The sequence below is a fragment of the Mytilus trossulus genome, chromosome 5, assembly GCF_036588685.1.
Source record: "Mytilus trossulus isolate FHL-02 chromosome 5, PNRI_Mtr1.1.1.hap1, whole genome shotgun sequence".
Classification (NCBI taxonomy): Eukaryota; Metazoa; Mollusca; class Bivalvia; order Mytilida; family Mytilidae; genus Mytilus; species Mytilus trossulus.
In genome coordinates, this window is record NC_086377.1 from 46,552,714 (window position 1) to 46,580,290 (window position 27,577).

Sequence of the window (27,577 nt, forward strand, 5' to 3'; positions counted from 1 at the left end):
TAAAGGTTACGAAATATTTGTTCACAACAATTGTTAAAATAGTTTCCGGGTGAATGTCTGTCAGGCTGAACAAATATACATTGACAAGTTGTATGCCTAAGAAAATAGTACATGTTATATTATGTTTAAATCAGTTGCGCAAGTAGGTTTTATAACCCTCTTGGTTTAAGGGAGGATGATACAGAACAGTTCAAATTTAGAAATATAATTGCATAGGGCAAGGAACCTTTAACTAGAAAATATTGAAAAAAAATATTCGAACAATGCATTCATCTACAAGCAGTTTTAAATTTAAAAATACATTATTCAAAATAAATCTTTAGGTATTGATTAAAATTTAATTTGTTATTAATTTTAGGATTTCATGGATCTTAATCAGGTGAGTACATACCATTAGTTGGGACACTTGTGTTTCGATGTTTGTATATCCAATGATATCAAAGGGACAATTATATATCGTTTAGCGAACACAAACACAAAAAGCAGACCCAACGAAACTACCAAAGACTCATGGAAATGAACTATAACAAAATACAGAAAACATTACATGCATTTTTTTTTATTAAATACATTATATAACACATGTCTCTTCTGGTCATATTTTAATGTTTAATTGTTAATGACAACAACGAATATGTGAGATTGATTAATTGATTGTTGTTTGCTTTACGCCGCATTAGCACGACATTTTATGTGAGAAAATGTCTGTTTATTGGTACAGTTTTACACTAAAAGCGTGAAGTTTGAAACAAAATTCTTTCTTTTAAATTTTGATGATTACGCATACATACACATATAGAACATTACAGTTGGGTGCAGACCAAGCATTACATAAAGTAAACGCAAGTTAACGCCGCGTGCACATATTTCGTTAGTTAACTTCAAATTTCCCGTTTACAAGTAAACGCCCGTTTACTAAAATTACGTTAACGCGGTCGAAATGGAAATTTCTAATGTCTACCCGAGTAAACGGGCGTTTACTTTGTTTCCGTTTAGTCAGTAGTAAACGGGCGTTTACTTCAAAATTCGTTAACTTTATTTTTACGTGCACTTAAAAGTAAACGGGCGTTTACTACAGATTTTAAAAGTGTATTTTTACGTGCACTTGAAAGTAAACGCGCGTTTACTTTTCGCGTTAACTGATTGGATTAATTTATAAATACACTTCAAGTTCATTTGTACATTTATTTTATAAAAACGACCTTTAATCTTTGTATTTTACGTATATGTGTTTTAAACCAGAACAATTCATAAACTCTTTTAATTCGAATATTAATTGTATTCAATTACACACAATCAGTTCCATTAAGTCCATTATTTTACTGATTAGCAGATTTTCTATATTTTCTTTTAAAAAATTTCATGTACAAATATCTATACGGAAAGAAAGGTTATCCGAGACATCGGGAAAATATTTTTATATGATGGGATATAAACAAGGTTTACGTTGTTTCTTTCCCCATTTTATTGTCTCTTTGAAGTCTATAACTCGGTGCATTTAATATATAATTTTTAGGCGAAATTCCCTTCGTTTGTCTTGGATTAACAGGATTTCAGCTTTTGTTTTGACAAATTATCAAACGTCATTTGTACGGGGATATTTATAAAGTGTAACATAAGTATGTACGTCATTTGTACATTTCCGTCAATTTAAATGTTCAAATATTGCTATCCTTTACATGGGTATATAACTCATTTACTATTCAGCTATAAAGAGTGCCAATATGGTCTGTGTTGGTTGTTGGACAAATATTTTTATAATACGAGTCAGTCGTATGAAAACTATTGAAACTTGTTTCAATTTTTTTTTTGAATACAAAAGAACATGGTGGAACTCCAAATTGACATGATTGATGGGAACACATTTTTTTAGTCATAATATTCAAATATTGCTACCTTCCAGTTTTATATAATACAATCAATCATTAAATGAAAATATAACTCATTTACTATGCAGCTATATAGATTTACATAAAAAAAAGTGCTAATATGGTCAGTTATGGTTGTTGCAGACAAATAATTTTATTATATGAGTCAGTCTGAGGTATGAAAACTGCTGAATTTTGTTTACGATTCAATATTTTTAATAAAAAAAGGACATTGTGGCACTCTTAATTGATGCGAACCAATTTTTTTATTCATACTGTTCCAATATTGCTACCTTTTATATTATACAATCAATTCTTGCATGAAAATATAACTCATTTACTTTGTGACTATATAGATTTACATAATAAAATGCTAATATGGTCAGTTTTGGTTGTTGCGAAACAAATAATTTTATAATACAAGTCAGTCTGAGGTATGAAAACTACTGAATTTTGTTTACGATTCAACATTTTGAAGAAAAAAAAGGACATGCTGGCACTCTAAATTGATGGGAACAAAATTTTTTGGTAATAATATTCAAATATTGCTACCTTTTATATTATACAATCAATTCTTACATGAAAATATAACTCATTTACTATGTGACTATATAGATTTACATGATAAAATGCTAATATGGTCAGTTTTGGTTGTTGCGAAACAAATAATTTCATAATACGAGTAAGTCTGAGGTATGAAAACTACTTTAATTGGTTAAGGATTCAATAATTGGTATAAAAAAGTACATGCTGGCACTCTAAATTAATGTGAACCATTTGTTTTCGTCATAATATTCAAATATTGCTAACTTTTATATTGTACAATCAATTCTAACATGAAAATATAACTCATTTACTATGTGACTATATATATTTACATAATAAAATGCCAATATAATCAGTTTTGGTGGTTGCAGACAAATAATTTTATTATATGAGTCAGTCTGAGGTATGAAAACTACTGAATTTTGTTAACGATTCAATATTTTGAATAAAAAAACGACATGCTGTCACTCTAAATTGATGTGAACAAAATTTTTTAGTCATGATATTTAAATATTGCTACATATTTTATTATACAATCACTCCTTATATGAAAATATAACTCATTTACTATGCCGCTATATAGATTTACATACTAAAATGCTTATATGGTCAGTTTTGGTTGTTGCGGACAAATAATTTTATTATATGAGTCAGTCTGAGGTATGAAAACTACTGAATTTTGTTGACAATTCAATATTTTGAATAAAAAAAGGACATGCTGTCACTCTAAATTGATGTGAACAAAATTTTTTAGTCATGATATTTAAATATTGCTACATATTTTATTATACAATCACTCCTTATATGAAAATATAACTCATTTACTATGCCGCTATATAGATTTACATACTACTAAAATGCTTATATGGTCAGTTTTGGTTGTTGCGGACAAATAATTTTATTATATGAGTCAGTCTGAGGTATGAAAACTACTGAATTTTGTTTACGATTCAATATTTTGAATAAAAAAAACACATGCTGGCACTCTAAATTGATGCGAACAAAATTTTTTAGTCATAATATTCAAATATGGCTAACTATTTTAGTATACAATCAATCCTTACATGAATATATAACTCATTTACTATGCTGCTATATAGATTTACATAATAGAATGTTTATATTGTCAGTTTTGGTTGTTGCGTACAAATAATTTTATAAAACCAGTCAGTCTGAGGTATGAAAACTACTGAAATTTGTTTACGATTCAATATATTGAATAAAAAAAGGACATGCTGGCACTGTAAATTGATGCGAGTAAAATTTTTTAGTCATAATATTCAAATATTGCTACCTATTCTATTATACAATCAATCCTTACATGAAAATATAACTCATTTACTATGTCGCTATATAGATTTACATAATAGAATGTTTATATGGTCAGTTTTGTTTGTTGCGGACAAATAATTTTTTTATATGAGTCAGTCTGAGATATGAAAACTATTGAATTTTGTTTACGATTCAATATTTTGAATACAAAAAGTACATGCTGGCACTCTAAATTGATGCAAACAAAATTTTTTAGTCATACCATTCAAATATTAGTACCTTTATTATTATACAATCAATCCTTACAAGAAAATATAACTCATTTACTATGCAGCTATATAGATTTACATAATAAAATGCTTGTATGGTCAGTTTTGAGTGTTGCGGACAAATAATTTTATTATACGAGTCAGTCTGAGGTATGAAAACTACTGAAATTTGTTTACGATTCAATATATTGAATAAAAAAAACACATGCTAACACTCTAAATGGATGCGAGTAAAAAATTTTAGTCATAATATTCAAATACTGCTATCTTTTTCATTATACAATAAATTCTGGCATGAAAATATACTCATTTACTATGTGGCTATATAGATTTACATAATGAAATGCTTATATGGTCAGTTTTGAGTGTTGCGGACAAACAAATTTATTATATGAGTCAGTCTAAGGTAAAAAAACTATTGAATTTTGTTTACGAATCAATATTTTGAATACAAAAAGGACATGCTGGCACTCTAAATTGATACAAACAAAATTTTTTAGTCATACTTTTCAGATATTGCTACCTATTTTATTATACAATCAATCCTCACATGAAAATATAACTCATTTACTATGCAGCTATATAGATTTACATAATAAAATGCTTATAAGGTCAGTTTTGAGTGTTGCGGACAAATAATTTTATAATACGAGTCAGTCTGAGGTATGAAAACTACTGAAATTTGTTTACGATTCAATATATTGAATAAAAAAAAGACATGCTAACACTCTAAATCGATACGAGTAAATTTTTTTAATCATAATATTCAAATACTGCTATCTTTTTCATTTATAATCAATTCTTACATGAAAATATAACTCATTTACTATGCGGCTATATAGATTTACATAATGAAATGCTTATAAAATGGTCAGTTTTGAGTTGCGGACAAATAATTTTATTATATGAGTCGGTCCAAGGTAAAAAACTATTGAATTTTGTTTGCGATGCAATATTTTGAATAAAAAAGGACATGCTGTCAATCTAAATTGATGCAAACAAAATTTTTATGTCATAATATTCAAATATTGCTTCCTTTTTTATTATACAATCAATCTTTATATCAAAATATAACTCATTTTGTATGCGGGCTATATAGATTTACTTAATAAATTGCTTATATGGTCAGTTTTGGTTGTTTCGAACAAATAATTATATATTAATTATATATTACGAGTTAGTCTGATGTATGAAAACTACTGAATTTTGTTTACTATTCAATATTTTAAATAAAAAGAGGTCATGGCCGTCAGGCTGGTACAAAAATTGCTGTCAATGGTATTATATGGTCAATTATGGCATAAAAATATAACTGAATTACTTCTATATAGAATAAGATAACTTGTTAAGAGGTAAATATTGTCAGTTTGGTTAATGATATCAAATAATTTTGTTTTACGAGTCAGTCTGTCTAAGATGAGAAAACTGTTTATTTTTGGTGAGGATTAAATTACATGTATTTGAATAAACATACTTACACTATTATTTGCGAAGAACAAGAAATTAACTATAAATATTGTTCAATTGAATACAAATGTGTGACATTTTTTAAATAACTTTAATCGTCAATATATCAAGCAGAAATGAACAGTTGGTCAATTGATTTTGATGTTCCTTATCATTTCATATTTTAGGTCAGTGTATCCAGGTTACGATGACAAACTGCGTTAACGGGCGTTTACTACAAACAGTAAACGCGCGTTGACTTATTACGAAAATAGAAGACGCGCATTTTCCCACGTTAACGCGGAGGTAAACGGGAAAGTAAACGCCCGTTTACTCTTTACAAAATTAGAAGACGCGCCGTTTTTGCGTTAACGCGGAGGTAAACGTGAAAGTAAACGCCCGTTTACTTTTAATGTCCACTGCAATTTCGGAGTTAACGCACAGTTAACGCGGCGTTTACATGAAGTGCACGCGAGTAAACGCCGCGTTAACTTTTTCGGCCCGTCTACATGTAATGCTTGGTCTGCACCCAACTGTATGTATGATTTCCAATAACACAAGCTATTCACCAGGGACCAAATGCCGAGGATAACAACTATGGTTCTGTACGAAGCAAAATGTTAACAGAAATGAAAGCTAAAAGCCTCGCAAAAACAATGATTGCTACTTTATTCCGATGCAGCATGATTTATACTAGATTTTTGAATTAAGGCAACAGTAGTTTACCGATTGATACATTCTATAGAAAGATTCCGATAAGTTTTATTAGATCGCGCCTTTATGTGAGTTGTTTTCTGCTTTGTTACACTTGTTTAAACTATAAGTATTTTAAATTCGTATGTTATTTTGTTGTGCTGTTACAACGAGTTAGGGACGACATCAAAAGATCAATGTAAGATAAAAAAAAACTTAATTGAAATAGTTTGGGGATTGGGGTTGAAATGCTGCAAGATTTTGGTATCCGAAATTGATTTTTACATATATCCATATGGGTCGATCAAATTTTCCCAAATTAAGTTAAGAGGGGGGTAGGGGGTCAGTGAAAAAACTATGTGAATTAAGTTTTTTATCCTTCATTGAACTTTTGATGTCGTCCCTTAACAAGTTTTAGTTTATATTTGTGTTTCAGAGCCTTCATTGTGCAATTATAAAAGGAGATGTCTCGGAAGTTCAAACGTTAGTAGAAAGAGGCGCCTCTGTAAACACAACATCATATCCTGACGTAAGTTAATGGTACTTCGATATTTTTTCAAAATGTCAAGCACTACAACCACGTTTGCTCTTTTCACACAGCACGTTCTTTTCAAACTCAGTTGTTTGCATAATAACTGATAGATAACTGCATACTTCACGTACTTTTTATAGAATTATACAATTATGATTGTCAGCTTTTCAAATTAGCATAAAAGGTTGATCTTAGCCATTTGTAAACAATAGAACATCTACAATATCACTACACAGAGAGCTTTTGTTGAATCACAATTGTTGTGCTCCTTAATTTGAGTTGCATTATGCATACTAACCAAATTTGATGCAAGATTTTTAAAACACTATATAGAAGAAAACAAGAAAGAAGTACGAACAAAAACAAACCTGAGGGAATGGTCAAGTGTATCATCAACTTTCTTATGTAATCAATTGTTTTCAAACGTATGTTTTTTATAATCTTACAAGATGATGTCTCATTTACTTCTGTGTGATATTGTTGTGTCCCTATAATTCATGTTTCGTATCTAAAAATATTCAACACACATTGTCTATCCTAGAATTTGTTGTTGTTGAAAGTCGCTCTTCTGAACATATTGATACATTAACAAAACGTAAAAGAAAACAAGAATAAAGACTAAACCATAATGGATATTAAAAGGAAGATATCTTAAAATTTTGAACTGACGAAACACTTAAACGGTATTTAAACATACAAGCACGCAATCTATAGGTCTATTGAGTCTTCTTCGTTTAAAACACAAAGATACAAACTATATTGCATAGTTCAGACTAATATTAATTATATTTTTAAAAATGATATGAGTTTTGCGGGGTTTTAGTAATGTTTGTTAAGCCGATTACAGCCGTCCTCTTTTTCTGAGTCAATAAACAAACAATTAAGACACACAATGTTATCAATTCGTAACTTACATCACGATATTTTATTGTGATATGCAAATCTAAATACTTTTCCTGTCATTAGGGGACACTTTTAATCAGCTATAATTACAGACCGCGTCTTGATTTATAAATTCAAAATTATCAGTTATTTTTCAGAACAGTTTTTATTACAATGTACATGTAGAAAAACGCAAAACAAATGCTTGCATTTTGCTGCCAAAAATATGACAGGTGTTATATACCTGTGTGTGACCAGATTGTTTTTCTTTCTAGAACTGGAGTCCACTGCATTATGCAGCATTATTGAATCGCCCCGATGTCATGCAATTACTTATAAAAGGAAATGCAGATGTGAATGTTGTTGATAAAAATGTAAGTATAATTTGTAATGTTTTGAAATTAATTAGATTGCATTTCATTTAATATTTACAAAGTGACATTTTACCAATGTAAGGAGTGTATACTCTTTTTTCTTTCACATCTTTGCACTGTAATACTGCACAATGGTATATTTAAAAGGCATCTATTAAATTTCTTAGATTAATACAGACTTAATAATATGCTGAAATTGAGTGTAAACTTAGTTTGACAATTTCTTAAGCAAAAGGAAACTAACACATTAGGAATTAGGTTATCAAAAAATGACATGGTCTATTGATTATCTGAAATCAACATAAAATTGGGACTTCAATTCAATTGGCAAAACTATGCGCGGACAATTATCCTGATAATATCAAAGATTCTGACTTTTAAATGTGTTGATTATAGCGTCACTGTTTAGTCCTTCGTAGACAAAGTTTTTCACAACATTATTGTAACAACCCAACCCCTCTAAATATATTGAAAAGATCTCAATAAAGGCAGAAAAATACCCCTACAACGCCATTACATTCACGAAACAGTGAACTTTAAACAATCACAAAATCATTCGTTCTTTCCTTTAGTATTATAAAAAACAAAGATTTCCATATTTTTAACTGTAGGTAAGATACCAAAACTTCATGAAACCCTTATTTAGACCGATATGTATGCGGATAAAAAATAATAAATATCATACCAACATTTGCTGAAGAGTGTTAAATAAATGTGGATTCTTACAAATCCGAAAGATCATCTCCACAATCTTTATGCACAATCTTTATGCATAATCTTTACAGTATAACAGTAGAGTCCTATTAACATTGTAAGCTACTATTTGATATGTTCAATTAAAAAATACATTGCATTGTCGTTTTAACAGAATAGTTTCTATAAATATGTCATATGTAGGTGCACATGTTTTGGAAAAAAAATACAAAACAACACTTTATATCAATTTCATACGCCGGAACCGGTTCATGATTAGCCCTCATTTGAAATTATCATAATCAAACTGAGGGCCCGAACAAACTCAAATTTTAATCGGTTTACATTGTGAACTGCCTGATTCGTTTCGTTTTACGCATGTGAGCAGATCAAATATAGAACCTCTCTATAGATAAAACATGTGAAAGGAAAAAAAATCATTTTGCAAATGTATTTCATACATTTTTAACCAGTACTTAAAGAAAGTGTAGATATTGTCATTCTCAACTTTCTTTTCGATTCTATTTGTTGCCAAATAAAACAAAACAAAACAAAGTAGATTTTCAACATGATATTCATTGGCTTGTATTGGTATTTTTTTAAGGACGAAACAGCACTGCATGTAGCATTTTTTCATGATAATATACCTGCAGCTGAACTTTTGATTCAGCATGGATCAAGTCTTCAATCGCAAAATATTGAGGTAATAATTATAAGAGCTATTCTATTTGGTCATGAACACTTTCAAAGATTTTTTATGCGTTGTAGTAAACATCTTTCTCTTTCGTGCATTTCTAATTTAATATTCCATATTCAGTTACACATGTTACATTTTTTGTCTGACAACCCATTCACGCAGTTAATGTTTTACTTGTATTTATCACCATCTGTACTGTATCACAACATGTATACCTCAATTGTAATTTGATAGTTCATTCATTCGAAAAATTTCGAAAATTAAGAAGTTTAACGAGTGATTTATTTTTTGAATCTTGTTTTCTGACGTAGCTTCGGTATAAATGAATGTTACAAACACAATCTAATGTGTTAACGTTTTATTTAGACGTTTTAAGTCACGGTTGTTTCCAGGATGATAGATTGAAAAAAGTATGTTTGCTTTCTTGTCTTACAATGCTTTACAAACTTAATTTTCTACGTATCAAAACATGGCATACCAGCTAATGTGTAGCTACTTATCCAGAGGAATTGGTTATCACATATTGATACATGTAAATCAATAGATAGGAAGCTTTTACATAACGTAATTTGTTATCCTTAAACAGAATGAAAAATAACAACAAAGCTGCTTCGTAAAAAAATGAAGCACTTAAAACATATATTTGATTTGGTTCGGGAAACAATCTGATAAAAAACTTTTTTTCGATACTGACACTATCACATGTTTGAAAGTGTGATTAACATAGCTACTGACACGTGAGTGTTCCATTTGGCCATTTACAGTTCCTCTTGTCATGTTATTATATAAATATATGTATATATACATATATATGTGTAAATGTATGTAATCTATTTCGAATTAAGTTTACTGGGAATCTACCTGAATATTTACAAAAGTTGAAATCACATTGTCCTCAGTTCAAATAACACAAACACATGCATTGGAAATATGAAATAAAAAAGTTATGGATTCTATTAAGGATAACAACTGAAAATGGGCTAACAATTTATAAACACTCTTGAATGTTTTCAATGTGACAAGAAGCAAACAAATAATAATTTAGAGGGATGAGGAAGATAAAAAAATATATATGCCCAATACTGTCCAATACTTCCTAAAGTAATAGAACAGAATACCTAGTTCTCTGTACACAAGTATTCACATAAATAACAACTTCATTCAGTACTTTAGTAATGGGATTTAGATAGCCAGTCGAATGAATATAAGTGATAAACATATATTGCTCATTCATAATTTTGATGATAGGATTTAGATCGCCAGTCGAATAAATATAAGTGATAGTCATACATTTAAAATCAGATATATACATTTTATCATGTTTTTTGGTGAAAATTGATCATCAGGTAACTGATGAAATGTTGAACGCTCTTTTGTAAGCGTTATTTTAAGCATGTGTTCAATAAAAGAGGAATATATATTTTTTTATTTTTTGTTAATATTTCAGGGTAGGAGACCATTTGAAGTAGCTGTTATTGGTAGACCACAGAATCATAGAAAAAGAGTTAACTTCGAGGTTAGACAAAACGGACAATAGATATTCATGTACAATCTTCTTTTAAAATGTGAAACTGATTTGGTTCGAAATGAATTTCATGATCACCAACGGTCTGTATATTCACATTTCCGGAAAAAAAGTTGAATAAGGTTTCGATTTAAAAATAATTTCATATTGAAGTTGATACTATAAAGTCACAAAATTTAATGAATCATTACAAACATATGTGAAAAAAAATATCAAGTGTTCATTTAATAAACTATCTTACTTTATTTGATTTTGAAAAAAAAATAGGCTGATACAACGGTTAACTATATCTGCAACGAAAGTATTGAAGACATTAAACTGATGTTATGATGTTTTAGTATAATATACAAATGTAGTAAAACAAATTACTTTAATAGAACATGAATTCTGAATCTATAAATACGCAGACAGCCAAAATACTAAAATTATCGATAGGGTAGTTACAATTTCAATTTAAATAAATATATGTTTGCTAGGAATTAACCCACGTAAGGTAACAACGAACATAATAACTACTAGACTGAGGAAATAGAAAGATGAAATGAACTAAGGTACAGATACTTTCAAATAATTAAAGTGATAGCAAGTCATGCAAGTGGTTTGATTATTTGACTTGATAAACAGTAAAAAGTTGTTGCCTAATGATATTTTGAAATTGATAACGAATAACTGTACATACAAAAACTATTTAGACAGAATTTTTTTCACCTCGGTATCGAGTGTGATTTTTTTTTTACTTAAGACATTAAATTGTTTGTTTCTTTATAGAAAATTAGACAATATGAATTCAAACTTAAACCGTATTTTGCAAGTATATGATAATTGTACATTTTATGTAATGGCCGCCTTTTTTCGTGAGTTCACAATCAATAGGTAACGCTTAAAGGAAATCGAAAACGTTGACCTCATGATTTCATAGTAAACCAACTAATACTTGAGAGTAAACATACCGCAATATGATTGAATAAGAATAATCTATAAGAGTAAATCGGATAATAAGAAAAAAAGGAGTCTTCAGGCAGGCGTTCTGTCGAATTTAAATAGTAAGTAGACCAAATTGTTTGCAAAGAAAATTACCATTTATGAGAGAATCTAAAATTGTCATTATCTTATTTGATCGGGAAAACTTTGCTGCAATGAATCATTGTCTCATTGAAACACACACCACATCTTCTTAAAACTATTTATATGATTAACCGCTATATATTCAGATAAGGAATGCCTACAAATAATAAGATATAACTAATAAAGGAGTATTTAACAAACCACCAATCTCTACTTTTTATGTAAAGGCACCACCCATGGTCGCCTTTTTTAAAATCATCCAAATATTTCTAGACCAGGATTATAATTTGATACACAAGACGCGCGTTTCGTCTACATAAGACTCGTCAGTATACAAGTACAAAGTTGAAGAGCATCGAGGACCTAAAATTCAAAAAAGTTGGGCCAAATACGGTTAAGGTAATCTATTCCTGGGATCAGAAAATCCTTAGTTTTTCGAAAAATTCTAAATTTTGTTACAGTGAATTTATAACAAAAAACACTTTAATTTCCATTATTTTAAAATATTTTTCAGTGCATAGATTCCTTAGATGATATTTTTAGAACTTTGACATCGCCAGTTACGGTGAGAAAAACATGTAATGGTAGGAGACTTTAGCACATCCGTGATTTAGTTGTTGTATCGTTATTATTCAACAGTTTTTGTAAAGATGATATATCTTTATTAGTAACGTAGCCGTTATTGAAACATCATTGTTGGGTTTAACACAAACTATTTTAAAATTGTCTGTTGCAATAAACGAGGACAAATTTGATCATAAATATGAATAGTTATTATAGTTCACTTCTCTAACCAGTTATCAAAGGTACCAGGATTATAATTTAATACGCCAGACGCGCGTTTCGTCTACATAAGACTCATCAGTGACGCTCAGATCAAAACAGTTAAAAAGCCAAACAAATACAAAGTTGAAGAGCATTGAAGACCCAAAATTCCAAAAAGTTGTGCCAAAAACGGCTAAGGTAAACTACTCCTGGGCGTAAGAAAACCCTTAGTTTTTGAAAAATCAAAGTTTTGTAAACAGAAAATTTATAAAAATGACCATATAATTGATATTCATGTCAACACCGAAGTGCTGACTACTGGGCTGGTGATACCCTCGGGGACGAAACGTCCACCAGCAGTGGCATCGACCCAGTGGTGTAAACAGTTATCAAAGGTACCAGGATTATAATTTAATACGCCAGACGCGCGTTTCGTCTACATAAGACTCATCAGTGACGCTCAGATCAAAACAGTTAAAAAGCCAAACAAATACAAAGTTGAAGAGCATTGAAGACCCAAAATTCCAAAAAGTTGTGCCAAATACGGCTAAGGTAATCTACTCCTGGGCGTAAGAAAACCCTTAGTTTTTGAAAAATCAAAGTTTTGTAAACAGAAAATTTATAAAAATGACCATATAATTGATATTCATGTCAACACCGAAGTGCTAAGACGTATGTATAGACACAAACGTTAAGCATTCAGAAAATGGTCAACAAACTCATCAAAGATGTCAAGCAGAACCTTAAGTACCACATACTTATCATTGACAACCAACCACCGCCATGGCTAAAAATAGAACATAGGGGTAAAATGTAGATTTTGGCTTATAACTTTGAAACCACAGCATTTAAAGCAAATCTGACAAGCAGTTAAATTGTTTATCAAGTTAATATCTATCTGCCCAGAAATTTTCAGCAGAATTTGACAACTGGTAATTGTTTTTAAAATTTTGCCATTTTTGGTTATCATCTTGAATACTATTTTAGATAGAGATAAGCAGTAAACAGCAGTAATGTTTAGCAAAGTAAGATCTACAAATAAGTCAGCATGACCAAAATGGTCAGTTACCATTACTGGCCTTCGGCCGTTGTCTCCTCTATGGTAGGGTTGTTGTCTTTTTGACACATTCCCGATTTCCATTATCAATCTTATTTATATAACAGGATTGGAGACCATTTGCCACAACTGGTGATCATATGCACAGAATTAGTGTTAACTCCGAGGTAAGGCAAACACGAAAATCCCATATGCATGTTCAACTGTTTTGTTGCAAAAGTTAACTAATCATTAGACACACAAATCTCATAAAAAAAAACGTTGATTAAGTACACAAAAAGTCTGTATATTCACATTTCCTAAAACAAATAGAAAGAAAATAGGTTTTGAAGTATGAACAATTGACATTATGTAGTTGGTATAATAAACTAAAACCATTTAATGAATCTGAACAAAAAATGAGGTATAAAATACAATAGGTCATTCAACCTCATAAGTCGAAAATACACTGATCACATCATGTTTTAAAAAGTAAGAACAATACCAACAGATAAGCAACAGTAAACACAATACAACATAGAACTCTAAAGACTGCGAAACACGAACCCTACCAAAAAATTGGGTGAACTCTTATGCTCCAGAATGGTACCCATCTCCTTCGATGAGGAAGATAGAAAGAAATGTATGCACACTAACGTCAGTTACTTCCTAAACATGCTAAAGTAATAGTACATTATACCTGTTTCTCTGTACACAAATATTAACATAGATAACACGTGAACTTCATTCAGAACTTTCATAATAGGATTTAGATCGTCAGTCGAATAGATGTAAGTAATAAAAGTATATTGATGGATTGTTGGTTGCTTAACGTCCAGTGGCAAATATTTCATGCATGTTCAGGACGAGAACTAGATAACAATAAATACAATTATAGAGGCCATCCGGTATGATGGTCGGAAAAATTTGGACTGACACAGGAAAATGAGGGTATATTGGATAGGATAAAAATGTTGCAACAGGCAACTTACGGATCCCTAAAAGAGTTGTTGCAAGGATTTTCACGTGCAAAGAGCAATGAGGTATTGGATTTAACGTCCCCATTCTGACCGGACGTGTGTGCAAATTTGAAACATTCCGCACAACCAAATGGACGGCCACTTTGTTAAGCGTTTTACTTCCGATCGGTAGAAGTCTAAGTGACCATATTTCGTTTTACCAGTCACCTTTCGGGTAATATATTTATAAGTAGATAAATATTTAACCATTGTGTTGGTGACAATTGACCATTAGGTCTCTGATTAAACATCAACGATCCTGTTGTAAGCGTTATTTTAAGCATGTTTTCAATTGGACAATAATATACTATGTATTTTTTTATTATTTGTTTATTTTTTCAGGACATGAGCCTATTTGAAGTAGCTGTCGATTCTAGACCACATAATCATAGAAAAAAAGTTTACTTAGAAGTAAGGCAAACATTGAAAATACATGTTCATGTAAAATCACCTTAAATGTAACTGATTTGGTTCAAAAGTCAGAACATCGCTCATAACACACGTTTTTCAAAATCTCAATCCCTTCAGATAGTTGACAAACAGTCTACATATTCACATTTTCTGAAAATAGCTGAACAGTTTGGTTATAAAGTAAGAACAATTATCCTGTTGCAGTCGGTATTATAAACTTTCTAATTTAATGAATCGTTACAAAAAAATTGAAGTTTTTAATGTGTTTGGTCAAGTGTTCCTGGCTACGGATTCTCCCAAACAAAATGTTTCGGGGATACAACATTTATCAAGTGCTTATCTTATAAGTTATCTGACTCTATTTTATTTTGAAAACAATTACGTGAATACAACTTCAATTATATTTGACTATATTAACAGAAGGGAGTTTTTGCCTTCTGATATTTTTAAATTGATATCGAATACCTACATAGTAAAACTATTCTAACAGATTGTGTTCACTTCGGTATCGAGTGTAATGTAATAGTTTTCCCCTCTGAATAGTTGAACAGACAAAACGAAAAACACTTTTTTAAACCACGTCAACTACTGAACATCAAGTTCATGACTTTGGACAGGTGCAAACGAAATGATCGTGTTTAAACATTTTTTTAAATATGTACAAACCTTCGCATTTACCCTAAGCAATAGTGACACATCACAATATAAAAAGACACACAATAAAATATCAATTGAAATGGCTTAACTCAATCAAAAGACATATTAACACAAGTACACAATAGTAACGGAATTCATTTGATTTGTGTATTTGATCTAACCGTTAGTTCAAACATTTGCTCAAGCAGACATGAACATATCATAATAGTATAGCTCATTGTTTATATAACAGGATTGGAGACCGTTTTCCGCACATTTTGATCATAGGCGATATTTCCACAGACATGGTGTTACCTCCGAGGTAAGACAAACACGGATATCACATATTCATGTGTAACTTCTTTGTGACAAAAGTCATATCGACATTTCCTAAGATAATTGGAACAATCAGGTTTTCAAGTAAGAGCATTGTCGTAATGTATGTATAGTAAATATACAAAATCAACGAATCTGAGGCGAAAGACACATAAGGTAATGTATACTCATATTCGATCATTCACTGAACACACCGTGTTTTAATAAAAAGAAAAATACCAACATATAGGCAACAGTACACACACTATAACACAGAACTCTTAAGACTGAGCAACACAAACGCAGTCCAGACTCATCTTTGAAAAAAATTAGTTCCAAACGGGTTTTGAAGATAAGGAAAAGGTGATAGCATATATCATGTATGTATTGAAATTTACCATATTCATTTTATTGACTAAACGGTTATTATAAATCATAACAAGTCGTTCATATTTGTTTGAATGTTGGTGAGGGTAGGTGCACTCGATAATATGTGGTGTTCGTTTTATCATGGTGTTAACAATAACAAACAACCACCTTGTACCGTACGATATGTTACACTTTCGCCTGTTTGTAAATATTTATTATTTTATTATGCCAATTATTTCAAAATTGGTATATTCTGTGCAATTCTATATAGCACATGTACTTCATCAAACTACACATTAAACATGATAACATCTTTTTAGTTCTAATAACGTTTGTAAACAGTAAATTACTGCTCCTGTGACAGCTTTTCGACATGTTTACAAAAGGTACAAACAAACGTAAAGGGCACATGTATTAAATTGTCACGATTACACGTATTTGTATTTTATCCTGTAAAACGACTTTCTTTTCAAAATGAAAGCTATCTTTGAACAGTTAAACAAATTGCGAATAGAACGCTCATTTAATATCTGAAAATAAGGAAATATAGTGTAAAATGCACGTTCGCCTAATACGTTGCTTACATTTACCTATTTACAAACATCTGTGCGGGAATCGTGCATGCATCCTCCGAATAAAATTGAGAATGAGATGGGGAATATATCAAAGAGACAACAACCCGACCACAAAGCGGGAAACAGCCGATGGACACCAATAATCTTCAAAACAGCAAGACAATCGCGCAATCGGAGGCGTGTTTCCGCTAACCCCTTAAACAATGTGTACTAGCACAGTGACAATGGACGTCATACTAAACTCTGAAATATATGTAAGAAACTAAAATTTAAAATCATTCAAGACCAACAAAGGCCAGAGGCTTCTTGCTTTGGACAGGTACAAAAATGCGGCGGGATAAAGAATGTTATTTGAAATCTAAACCCTCCCCCTATACTTCTAGCCAATGTATAAAAAACAAACACACACCACCCGTTTATCTACATTATCTTAATATTTTGTAGTTCGCAGACTCCTTACATGATGATTCTGGAATTTCGACACTAACATCATCGGTAAGCTAGAAATATGTTATGAGACTATCTGAACATATGGAACATCTGCTGATTCAGTTGTGTTGTACTAAGGAATAGCTTGTATCAAAGGCATATAGTGTTCAATGCAAATACTTGGATCTTTTAAATCTTGTATTTGGTTGTCACTTAAGAGTTTTGAGTATTTAAGTGTTGCAAAACCATAATTATATCATATATTTGAAAATGACATTATAAATTTGAAAATGTCTTCTTTGTTCACCTTTTATTTTGACCGTGATGCATAGTCTCATCCTTTCGTAAATTTTACGGACGCCATCACGAGTTGGTTGACCATTATGGAATAACCGTTTCATAAATGAGAGCGGATATGTTCCTTACGTCGTAACTATAATTCCCAATCCTTTCATGAATGTGACCTACCGAATTAGACTATTTACCGGATTCGTTCACATAAGCAACACGACGGTTGCCATATGTGGAGCAGGATCTGCTTACCCTTCCGGAACACCTGAGAGTAACCCTAGGTTTTGGTGGTATTCGTGTTGTTTATTCTTTAGTTTTTTATGTTGTGTCATGTGTACTATTGTTTGTCTGTTTGACTTTGAATTTTTAGCCATGGCGTTGTCAGTTTATTTTCGATTTATGAGTGTGACTGTCCCTTTGGTATCTTTCGTTCCTCTTCTAAAACTTCCGGATTACTTGTTTATTCTCTTCAACTTCTGTTTTGATTGACTAGCCTCTAAAACTTGTTTTATTTGAAGGCCCCTGATGACTCTTATGCAGACATAACAAATGATCAATTTGATATTTTTGAGGATTCCATCTAATACAATTACACAGTCAGCTTTTTTAGTATTCAACTAATTTAATTTGCTTCATTAGATGTGCTTACATATAACGTAATACTGAGACTACCGCAGTATTTTTTAAGATATCAAATCAGCATTTGTTTTATTCTATATATTTTATTTTAAGAAACACAAATATCTAAAACATTGAATACAAAAAACACCAACATTTCTTCACACAATAGACAATAATACTTTGAAAAGTAGCATCATATCGCATATTAAGATATTGTTACTTAACATAGAAACCACTAACTATTTGTACGTTTTAACTGTATTCAATTTCAGATAAATGAGCATAGGAACACACCTAGTAAGTATATTGTGTTTTATACATGAGTACACCATAAATGCCTGTTTCAAGGAATGTATTGGTCTATAAACTCGTCCAAATCATTCACATCGAGGGACTTTATTGATATGTTTGTGCGTTAATTGGTCCAGTTCAAACATCAATATATTCCATTAACATGTTTAAAAAGGTGTTTAATGCTTAAAATTATTCAAAAATTGAGATACCTATATAACTTGTTGACATATAAATATATCTATTGATTAACACAAACAGTATGTAAGACGTGATATTTACTATGTGACAAAATAAACTACAAAACATCTTATTAAATCATTTACTTTAATTCAAAAATGTTTTAATATATAACTTTAACGATAAACGCGAAAGGAGAATAACTATTTTTAACATTGAGGCGAATTGTGTAATTATCGCCTTCATTTTTTTAACATTGGTCACCAAAAGTAGGAATAAACCTCAAACAGCAGTGGAATCGATTAGGTGTTGGTTGGTCAATACAATCATCATAGGATAAGGGATGCGTAGTTCAGACTTGCGTTATGTAAACACTCGACGGTCGATATAAAATGTCTTTAAATGGCTAAAAAAAAGGATAAGTTGCAGTGCATTGAGGACCCCAAATGTCTAATTTTTTTGACAACATATATTTCTGAGTAAGAAAATCACTAGTGTTCGAATAGTTTTGCAAACTGCTACTCGTATTAGATAAATATAAATGTTTGAACTATTTCTATCGATATTTGTATACGGTGTTTAGTAAGCAGCCACAATACAGTTGTGATTCTAAAAAACATGTACTGATAGGCTATTGCGTAGCTCTGACATGATATGTTTGTCTGAGACTATCACCAATTGCATACTTGTCTAGCAGAAAGAAAGACAGCTAACTCCATAGTTATTTGTATCGTTCAAACTGTAGCAAATGTTACCTCAATTTTGATGAACTTGGATGTTTTGGTTCATTCTCATAACAGTTTTCAAGAAATAAACCGCATGCAACTTATTAAAAGAAGAATAAAATTTGAATATAACAAGAGCGATTGATCTAAACATAGGACATTTGTTTACTAAGTGCTTACTCTTTTAACGTCCTGATATCACTCCGTTCTGTGCATGAACGATTCTTTATAGTTATTGTTCTTAGATGCTTTATGAAAAATGAGATTGATAATTTTCAAGTTACGTTTGAAAGTCAAAACCCGATTGGTGTTCAAGATCGCATAATCTATATAATTTACGATAATGGTCACACGAGAAATACTGTCCAGTGCATGTAAAGATTATTAAATGCATACTCCACAACGATATAAAATGTAAAGATAAACTTTTAAAACAAATAAAATAATTCTTTGTTAGCATGCATAATGTCATATAGTAATGTCAAATTAGTAGTTCCTCAAATAGAAACTGTAGTCAAAAGGTAATCTGCAAAGAGATATTTTGTTTCTAGGTTTAAAAGATACATTAAGCAGTATGACAAGTGATGACAAAAAAATGGAGGGTAAGTAAGCCTTATATTTATTTATTTATTTATTCTGGAACACTTAAAATCTAATAATAGTTGGAAAGTTTGAAATATAACTTATGTCATTGTAAAACGTTGTTGCTAGTTTTACTTTCCAAGTTTTATAAAAAATATTCCAGTATTTCGTGTTTAAGTTTTAATCATTTAAACATTCTAAGGTTTAAAATATACTTAACCAGATGCATGACATTCTGAAACAGTCGAACATGGATTACAGGACGTTTTGATTTTTACCACTAAATTGGACAGGTTTTGCGGCATTCTTGTTTTTTTTAATGACAATTGACTTTATCCTGTGCTTTTATTTGATCTATCGAGGTACAAAAGGTTTCTACAGTTGGTTTGTGTTGTCGACGTTAATATTCTGCATTGTTTGATACAGATCATCCAAGAAACGGGAAATATATCAGACTGCATACACTCAGTTGTTTACACTGTTAAAAGGGAGAAAAAAATCCTAAAGCATAGATAAATTTAATCAAACAATATTAACAAGTATAGTCATATTATCAAGATGTCAGCATACAGAAAGTGATTGAAATGACAAATGCATTTGGAAAAGCTGTCTGTAAAAGACAATAGTTCTCCGATGAATGCTATGCATTTTGTCCTGTTATTTTCTTTAATCTTTTTTTGTATAGAGACAATATTTCATAGACATATTGTCGTGAATTTTTTTTCTCATGAAGAGGAGTTTTTCAGCAAATATCAATGTAGGACATTGGTATTTGTTAATTGACTGCTTATAACAAATACATGTTCCGGACAATATTAGTATGTGTACCATACGCGTATGGTCATGACCATATGAGTATATACTCAAATGGTCCGACCGACCGTACACGTATGGTTGTGGTAATTACACGTTTACTTTTACTCAGTTCTTCATTATGTATTTCGATTCTAGTTGTCACAGCCTTCAAAATACGCTATCAAAGGTCATTTTATTATATTTTATTTTATTATATTATAATAATAACAATATCAACTAAATTTAAAAATAATCAAACGAGTATAAACGCAGACGGTCGGACCATACGCGTATGGTCGAACCATATAAGTATACGCATTTGGTCATTACCATACGCGCATGGTCCAAATACTCATATGGTCCGGAACATCCACACTCATTGATGTGCAGTTACAAAATACTCTTGTACCTAAAAAAAAAACCTTTGCAAAAATATTTGTCAATATAGTGATTACACTTACTATTAGAACATTCAATTTTAAACATTAATAAGTTATTGTCAGTATATATCTTATAGTTATACAGAAAAAATGTAAAGCATCCATCGATTTTCCCCCTATCTTTGTTAAATTTGCAATTTTTAAAAAAATGTTAAGAATTTATCTTTGCTTCAGATCAAGAAATACTTGGCATGAGTAAAGTTTTATCCTGTCAATGTTATAGAGAAAAACATTTCATTGCATATAAGAAAATAACCATCACTGGAAGTTTTAAAAGTACAAGTTTCAACAACCATGTAACCTCAAGTTTCCAAAATATTCTGTAGAAACCCACATTAAAACAAAAAGGTGCTTTGAAATATCCTAGATATATGTTGATGACCAAGAAATATGTTACCGCATCAAAATGTAGGATTAACTTTCTACAACTGTCAAATTCTAGGGAATATTTGTTTCTTACTATTTTCGTATGTAACCGGATGTGACGTACCATGATGTGGTGGTATTACACCTAAAATATAGGTACACTAGTACATAAGTTAGACAATATTGATTGGTGATTAATCATTTATAAAGTATCCATGCAAGTTTGAAACAAGTTTGTGTTAAATTAAATATTAGTTTATGTTTGAAATGTAATAAGTGAATCGAAGAAATAAAACTTTCGTATTTGAATTCGTAAAGTAATTTCATATATAAATCTAAAAATGTGCATGCTATATCTTTTGTATTATTTCTGATTTTGTAATAACCTGATTACTTAATAATTTCATGGACAGTACTACATAGTGAGATATTGTCATGGACGAATTTCACAGTGAAATAGTGTCATGGACAGAAATGCATAGTAAAATATTGAGCCAAGGAGGTAGCCAACTTTTATGAACAAGGACACTTTTTTCATAATGGAGATTGTCTTGAACAGTATCTCATTATGGATTTCTGTCCATGACAATATTTCACTATGCAATCATGTCTATTTTGACACTATTACACTATGCAATGTCTTATGAAAAATTGCCCGACATACTATTTTTCATATACAGATGCAATCAGCATTTTCATTAAATATTTGTTAAATGGTAGGCTTATACTATCACACCACATCTTTCTATATCTATTAAAGTACTATTCCGAAGATATATTGTATTTTCAGATTTGCAAGATATTAAAGAGAGTATTGCGGGAAAAAAGCCAAGTAAGTACGATACTTAGAAATACTTGAAAAGTATTGTTATTCTTAAACCAAAGAAAACACAATAATTTATACCCCTAGGGTGACTGTTGGCCAATATTTTCATCTTCCGACGGCCGTACATCCCTCGACTAATTGGGACGCCGGTTTGGCTATGAAAGACGTGAGCTACCAAATCCGGTCACAACGAGGACTTTATATATAATATCTCGTGATAAAAGCCACTCTCTTAACACGTTAAGAACACGCGCAACAACTCTGTTACTATGCCAAGTATATTTCCCTACACAATTTAGTTTTATTTAAACATATTTATTCACAGTGGATTGGGAAACAAGTTCGCGACTTATATTAATTCCTTTCCACCCAACACAATATACCCTCATTTTTGAGAAGCAGTCCAACGATCAATATCCCGGATTTCTTTTATCAAAAGATAGATCTATTGTACTTATTGATTATTTATTATCGCGTTAAACAAGCATGGAATATTTGCAATTAAACTTCAACCAACGAACAACCAATTATTCAATAGAAATCATCTGATTCGTTTCCGATATCGTATTAGTTTTAATCAAGCCTAAATAAAAAGAAATACAAACCTAGCAATACAATCTCATACGCCCTAAAAAGAGAAATATTAAAAAGTCCATTGTATGCTTAGGCTGTATAGTAGACCAGATTCCAAGGTCTCTATAAGTAATGAACACTGAACTAGTGGAAAAAAACAGTGATAATAATATGATATGTCAGACGGCAGACAGGGGATACCATATCATTCTCTAGACTGTGTAGACAAACCATGTACATACAGTCTTCGAAGACGTCCTACTACATGGTATATTTGAGGATTTCCGGTTGCCTACATTTGATGCACCATTAGAATGCTGAAGAACGGTTTCTCATGGGCAATTAAACCATATTTCATTATTATAATTTAGGTTTATAAATTGTGTCCTATATGCATTGTTGGTTTAAAATCCCAATGAAACAACTCTTCACAAGAGACCAAAATGACACCAAAATTAACAACTATAGGTCACCTTACGGCCTTCAACATTGAGCAAATCCCATATCGCATAGTCAGCTATAAAAAGTCCCGAAATGACAATGTAAAACAATTCAAACGAGAAGATTACAGTTTGTTTTCGGTCATTGAGTTTGAACAGCGCTTCTGTGTCTTTTGCCCCTCTTTTGTAACACTATGAAATATTCGTCTCAACTATTTGTATTTTGAAAAAATTGCCAAAAAAATCATTCGGGAAATGTCATTTCTTTATAATTTTGATTTTCAGAAATGGATGATTTAGTGAGTACCATATCAACATTAAACTTACATTGTATTGTGAGTAACTTGATGTTAAGTAAAACAATAAACAAATCGACTATGCACTACTTGATCTTTTAAATATTTCTTATAATCTTTAAGTTTTCGTTTTCAAATTGGTTAGTAATATTATTAAAAAGATGTTCGGCCAACTGCTCACAGCCTAGAAACTAGAAAATAACCCCCCCAAAAAACTACAGAAATGAAAAAAAGAGATTAATAGAATTAAAAAAAAATGTCTATACCGATAAATCGATCACTTGCGAAAACCCGAATTGTGTTTGAAAGATTTATTGTCGATCCTCTAAAGCCAAGGGAAATAATGAGTTATACATCAAATTTTAAAAGTACACCTTCAAGCCCAACCTCCTCATAAGTTGACATTTGAAATGACCTGGGCTGACAGACTTGCTCGGGTAAGTTTTTGAATAAGAAATTTACCACAATTTCCCCACAGTACATTAATGGGAAAACATAGAATGCATCCCTATCATCACTTGTTTCCTGTAACTTAATATTCCGTACAGGTAAGTTTATAGATTGATTACTATTTGCATTCTGTCATATTATATATGCATTACATGATACTAGTAGATTGTATTGATGTGTTTGATAGAATGATTAATTGATTGTAAGGTTTTTATTGTCAAGAGATGCCTACTTAATATTTCATATTAATTATTGCATTGATTGATAGTTTCTCTGTTGTTGAGTGGCAAATACTTAACGCGGATTATTTACTCATGAAATGATTACTGGGCACCATAGTTATAAAATGCAATAAGTAACATCATCAAAGACATATGTCTTTAAACCTGCCCTCATAACAATGTTTTGCTTTGCCATTGTCAGGTTTCATCAGGTTTCCTAATTCGAAATTCCATTTGGTATCCTCAATCTGTCTTTAACAACTTCTGAAATGTCTGAACAAGAAACATCGTGTGAAGAGTTAAACTATTGGTTAAGTTAGTTGTTTTCTTTCAAATTAGTTCCGTTCAGAAGGTTGAATTTAAGAAACTCCAGCATTGTTTAATAGCTTCAGGATGATGAAATGTGATGTTTGATTGAATGTACAAGTACAAATACAGAACGATTTCACCATTTACTAAAAAGGTCTCAGTCGATTGCAAGCAAATTTTCTGACCAGCACTACATTTACTGCATTAGATAAGTTTCAAGCACTTAAAGCACGACTATATATTCTATTCAGATCAAAATAACTAAATCTGGTGTCCTACTAATAACAAAAGAAAGGTATATGTGTTTTTTTTCTGTACGTGTTTTATAGTTTTCCTTTTATAAGACATATGCAAATTATACTGAAATCATATTCAAAGTCATAGGTCAAAAACACTGTCATTACCAAAAAAAACCCAGAAAAAACGACAGTATACACTACATGACTTAGAACACTAAAGACGGAACAACCGTAACTACACTTGCAATCCGGTTTGATCTCCAGTGCTGCGAACATGTAAGCAGATCCTGCCCCATTTAATGAACCTTAAACAGAAAATGTTGGACAGCATTAAGGATCGTTCAGCCTCGTTACAAAAGGTAACTGTAAGGTGTGGTTACTGGTCTATATACCAATTGAAAATATTAATTTTATTCATAGTTTAATCAGAATTTGGTGTCATGCTTCTGACTGTATAATATATAAATATAATCTTAGTTACATTAGTGTCAGTAGGTAATAATGAAAACGATAAAAAATTGAGCCTAATATTTTCAAAATGATTTCTCCAAAATGAATTGGTGCTTTGAATTGCCCAATTGGATAGAAATAATACATACATTGAATGTGTGTTTTGGTTTTGCTATTTTTTTTCTAGAAACAAGTACATGTAATAAATAAATATCTTTTTGCAGATGTTTATTTGCAGTCATAATCAAGTTATCTAGTTACGATTATGTTAGGTAAATGTTTTGTTTCATCAAATGGTCTAAAATGCAATGCATTCAAACCTAACACTTTTTTTGGTTCATTTTTTTATTTTATCGTAGATCAATAACAGAATAGGAAGAAAACTACTCGTTGCTGATGATTTACAGATTGGAATGGAAATTGCATTTGGACGAATGAAATTTGCAGATGGGAGCTATATTTATAAGCACCATGGTATTGTGATCAAAATTAGCGAAACCTGCAATAGATTTGAAATTGTTGAATTAAGAGCTACCGAGTCTGCTTTTAATACATGTTTAGCAGTGTTATGCAGAAATAGTCGGCCTAGTGTTCAAAGAAAAACACTCAAATTTCATGATAACCTTTACTACTATGACTACAAAAAAAATTCTTTTTCGAGAAAACTTGTTAAGAAGAGGGCTAAAAAGATGGTCCTAATTTTTGACAAGTCTGGTGTAGAGTATAACTTGACGAAATTTAATTGTGAACATTTTGCATGTTACTGTGCAACTGGACTGGCATGCAGTGGACAGACTGAAAATGAGAATCTTGAGGCAACAGAATCACTTAATAAAACGTAAGCTGTTGATAATTACACTCTATCTTATAGTGTACCAGTACTTCATATAACGCTATATTTGATTTTGATTTTGAATTAATTATGAAGATGATTTCGACTGACATTTATTCAATTTATCATAGATGTACATAATTATCAAAGGTACCAGCATTATAATTCAGTACGCCAAATGCGCGTTTCGTCTTCATAAGTCTCATCAGTGACGCTCATATCATAATATTTATAAAGCCAAACAAGTGACAAAGTTGAAGAGCAATCGCTGTAATAAAAAGTACTTCTTTTGACATTCTGACATAGCATGCATACATTGACCGTGAATTTATTTTATATAATACATTTCTTTGGCATTGCTGGGAATGGTTGAAGGAAAAGACATTTTGCTTTGTCTTTCTTTTCAAAACCATGTGCAATATACTACAAGGGTTGATAATCATCTTTAGTATACAAGAAATCATTGTTGTATACAGAACAGATTTATCAAATCTGATAATCGAGGAAGCAGCCTACTTGTCTATGTTTAAGTTTAACATCTTTGTGTAGAGAACAAAACTATTTACGACAATTAAATTAATACCAATGAATACACACTCATTCTTCTGATAAACATAATTTGGTCATAAAATATATAAATAAGCAGGACACCACAAATATGTATTTCTTTTTTAAGGATATATTTCAAATTTATTTTTGTTCGTTATTGCAGACTTGGAACGTATATTGATATACAAATAGAAAAGTATTCCAACAACACACAGAAACAGTAAGTATGAGTTACAGAAAAGGATATTTCATATTTATCATTTACAATATCTTTCATCAAATAAAATCAACAGAAAACACAAATAAATAGGTAGAATAACAAAAATATCGAACTCCGAGGAAAATCCGAAACGGAAAGTCATAAATTTAATGGCAAATTCAAGAATCAAATATTTCGAATGAATGGATCACAACTGTAATAATATTTACTGTGTACAGGTATATTCTAATTTAGTCAATTATATTGACAATAATGTTCGAACAACACAAAAACAGAGATAATAGGTACACTGTCAGCTCATGTCGCATTTTTTGGGGGATAATTTTTACATTCCTAATGTATTTTTCTAGTTTATTAAATTGTTGCCTATTATTTTTTTTATTTTTTGTTTATTTTCTAGCAGTCTCGGCGGTAAAGTATTAGAAACCATGAAACCAAAAGAAAGATCTTGTGTAGTAATGTAA

At 30.9% G+C, this 27,577-nt stretch overlaps 1 protein-coding gene across 1 annotated transcript; it reads left to right on the forward strand.

Annotated features, from left to right (window-relative positions):
• Positions 1-121: 121 nt before the first annotated feature.
• LOC134718007 (uncharacterized) lies at positions 122-27,577 on the forward strand. The gene is made up of 12 exons (XM_063580506.1): positions 122-142; positions 359-379; positions 7,784-7,882; positions 9,180-9,278; positions 10,720-10,788; positions 12,377-12,427; positions 13,792-13,851; positions 15,025-15,093; positions 15,983-16,051; positions 25,872-26,350; positions 27,057-27,113; positions 27,514-27,577. Exons 1-12 carry the CDS (start codon positions 122-124, stop codon positions 27,575-27,577), a joined length of 1,158 nt encoding a protein of 385 aa, XP_063436576.1.

Bases quoted from the DNA above. Each gene is read 5' to 3' on its own strand.
- LOC134718007 (XM_063580506.1), top strand. From the start codon at position 122: ATGTTTAAATCAGTTGCGCAA. The intron at 380-7,783 runs GTGAGTACATAC...TTTTCTTTCTAG, and splicing joins ATTTCATGGATCTTAATCAG to AACTGGAGTCCACTGCATTA. The intron at 16,052-25,871 runs GTAAGACAAACA...ATTTTATCGTAG, and splicing joins GACATGGTGTTACCTCCGAG to ATCAATAACAGAATAGGAAG.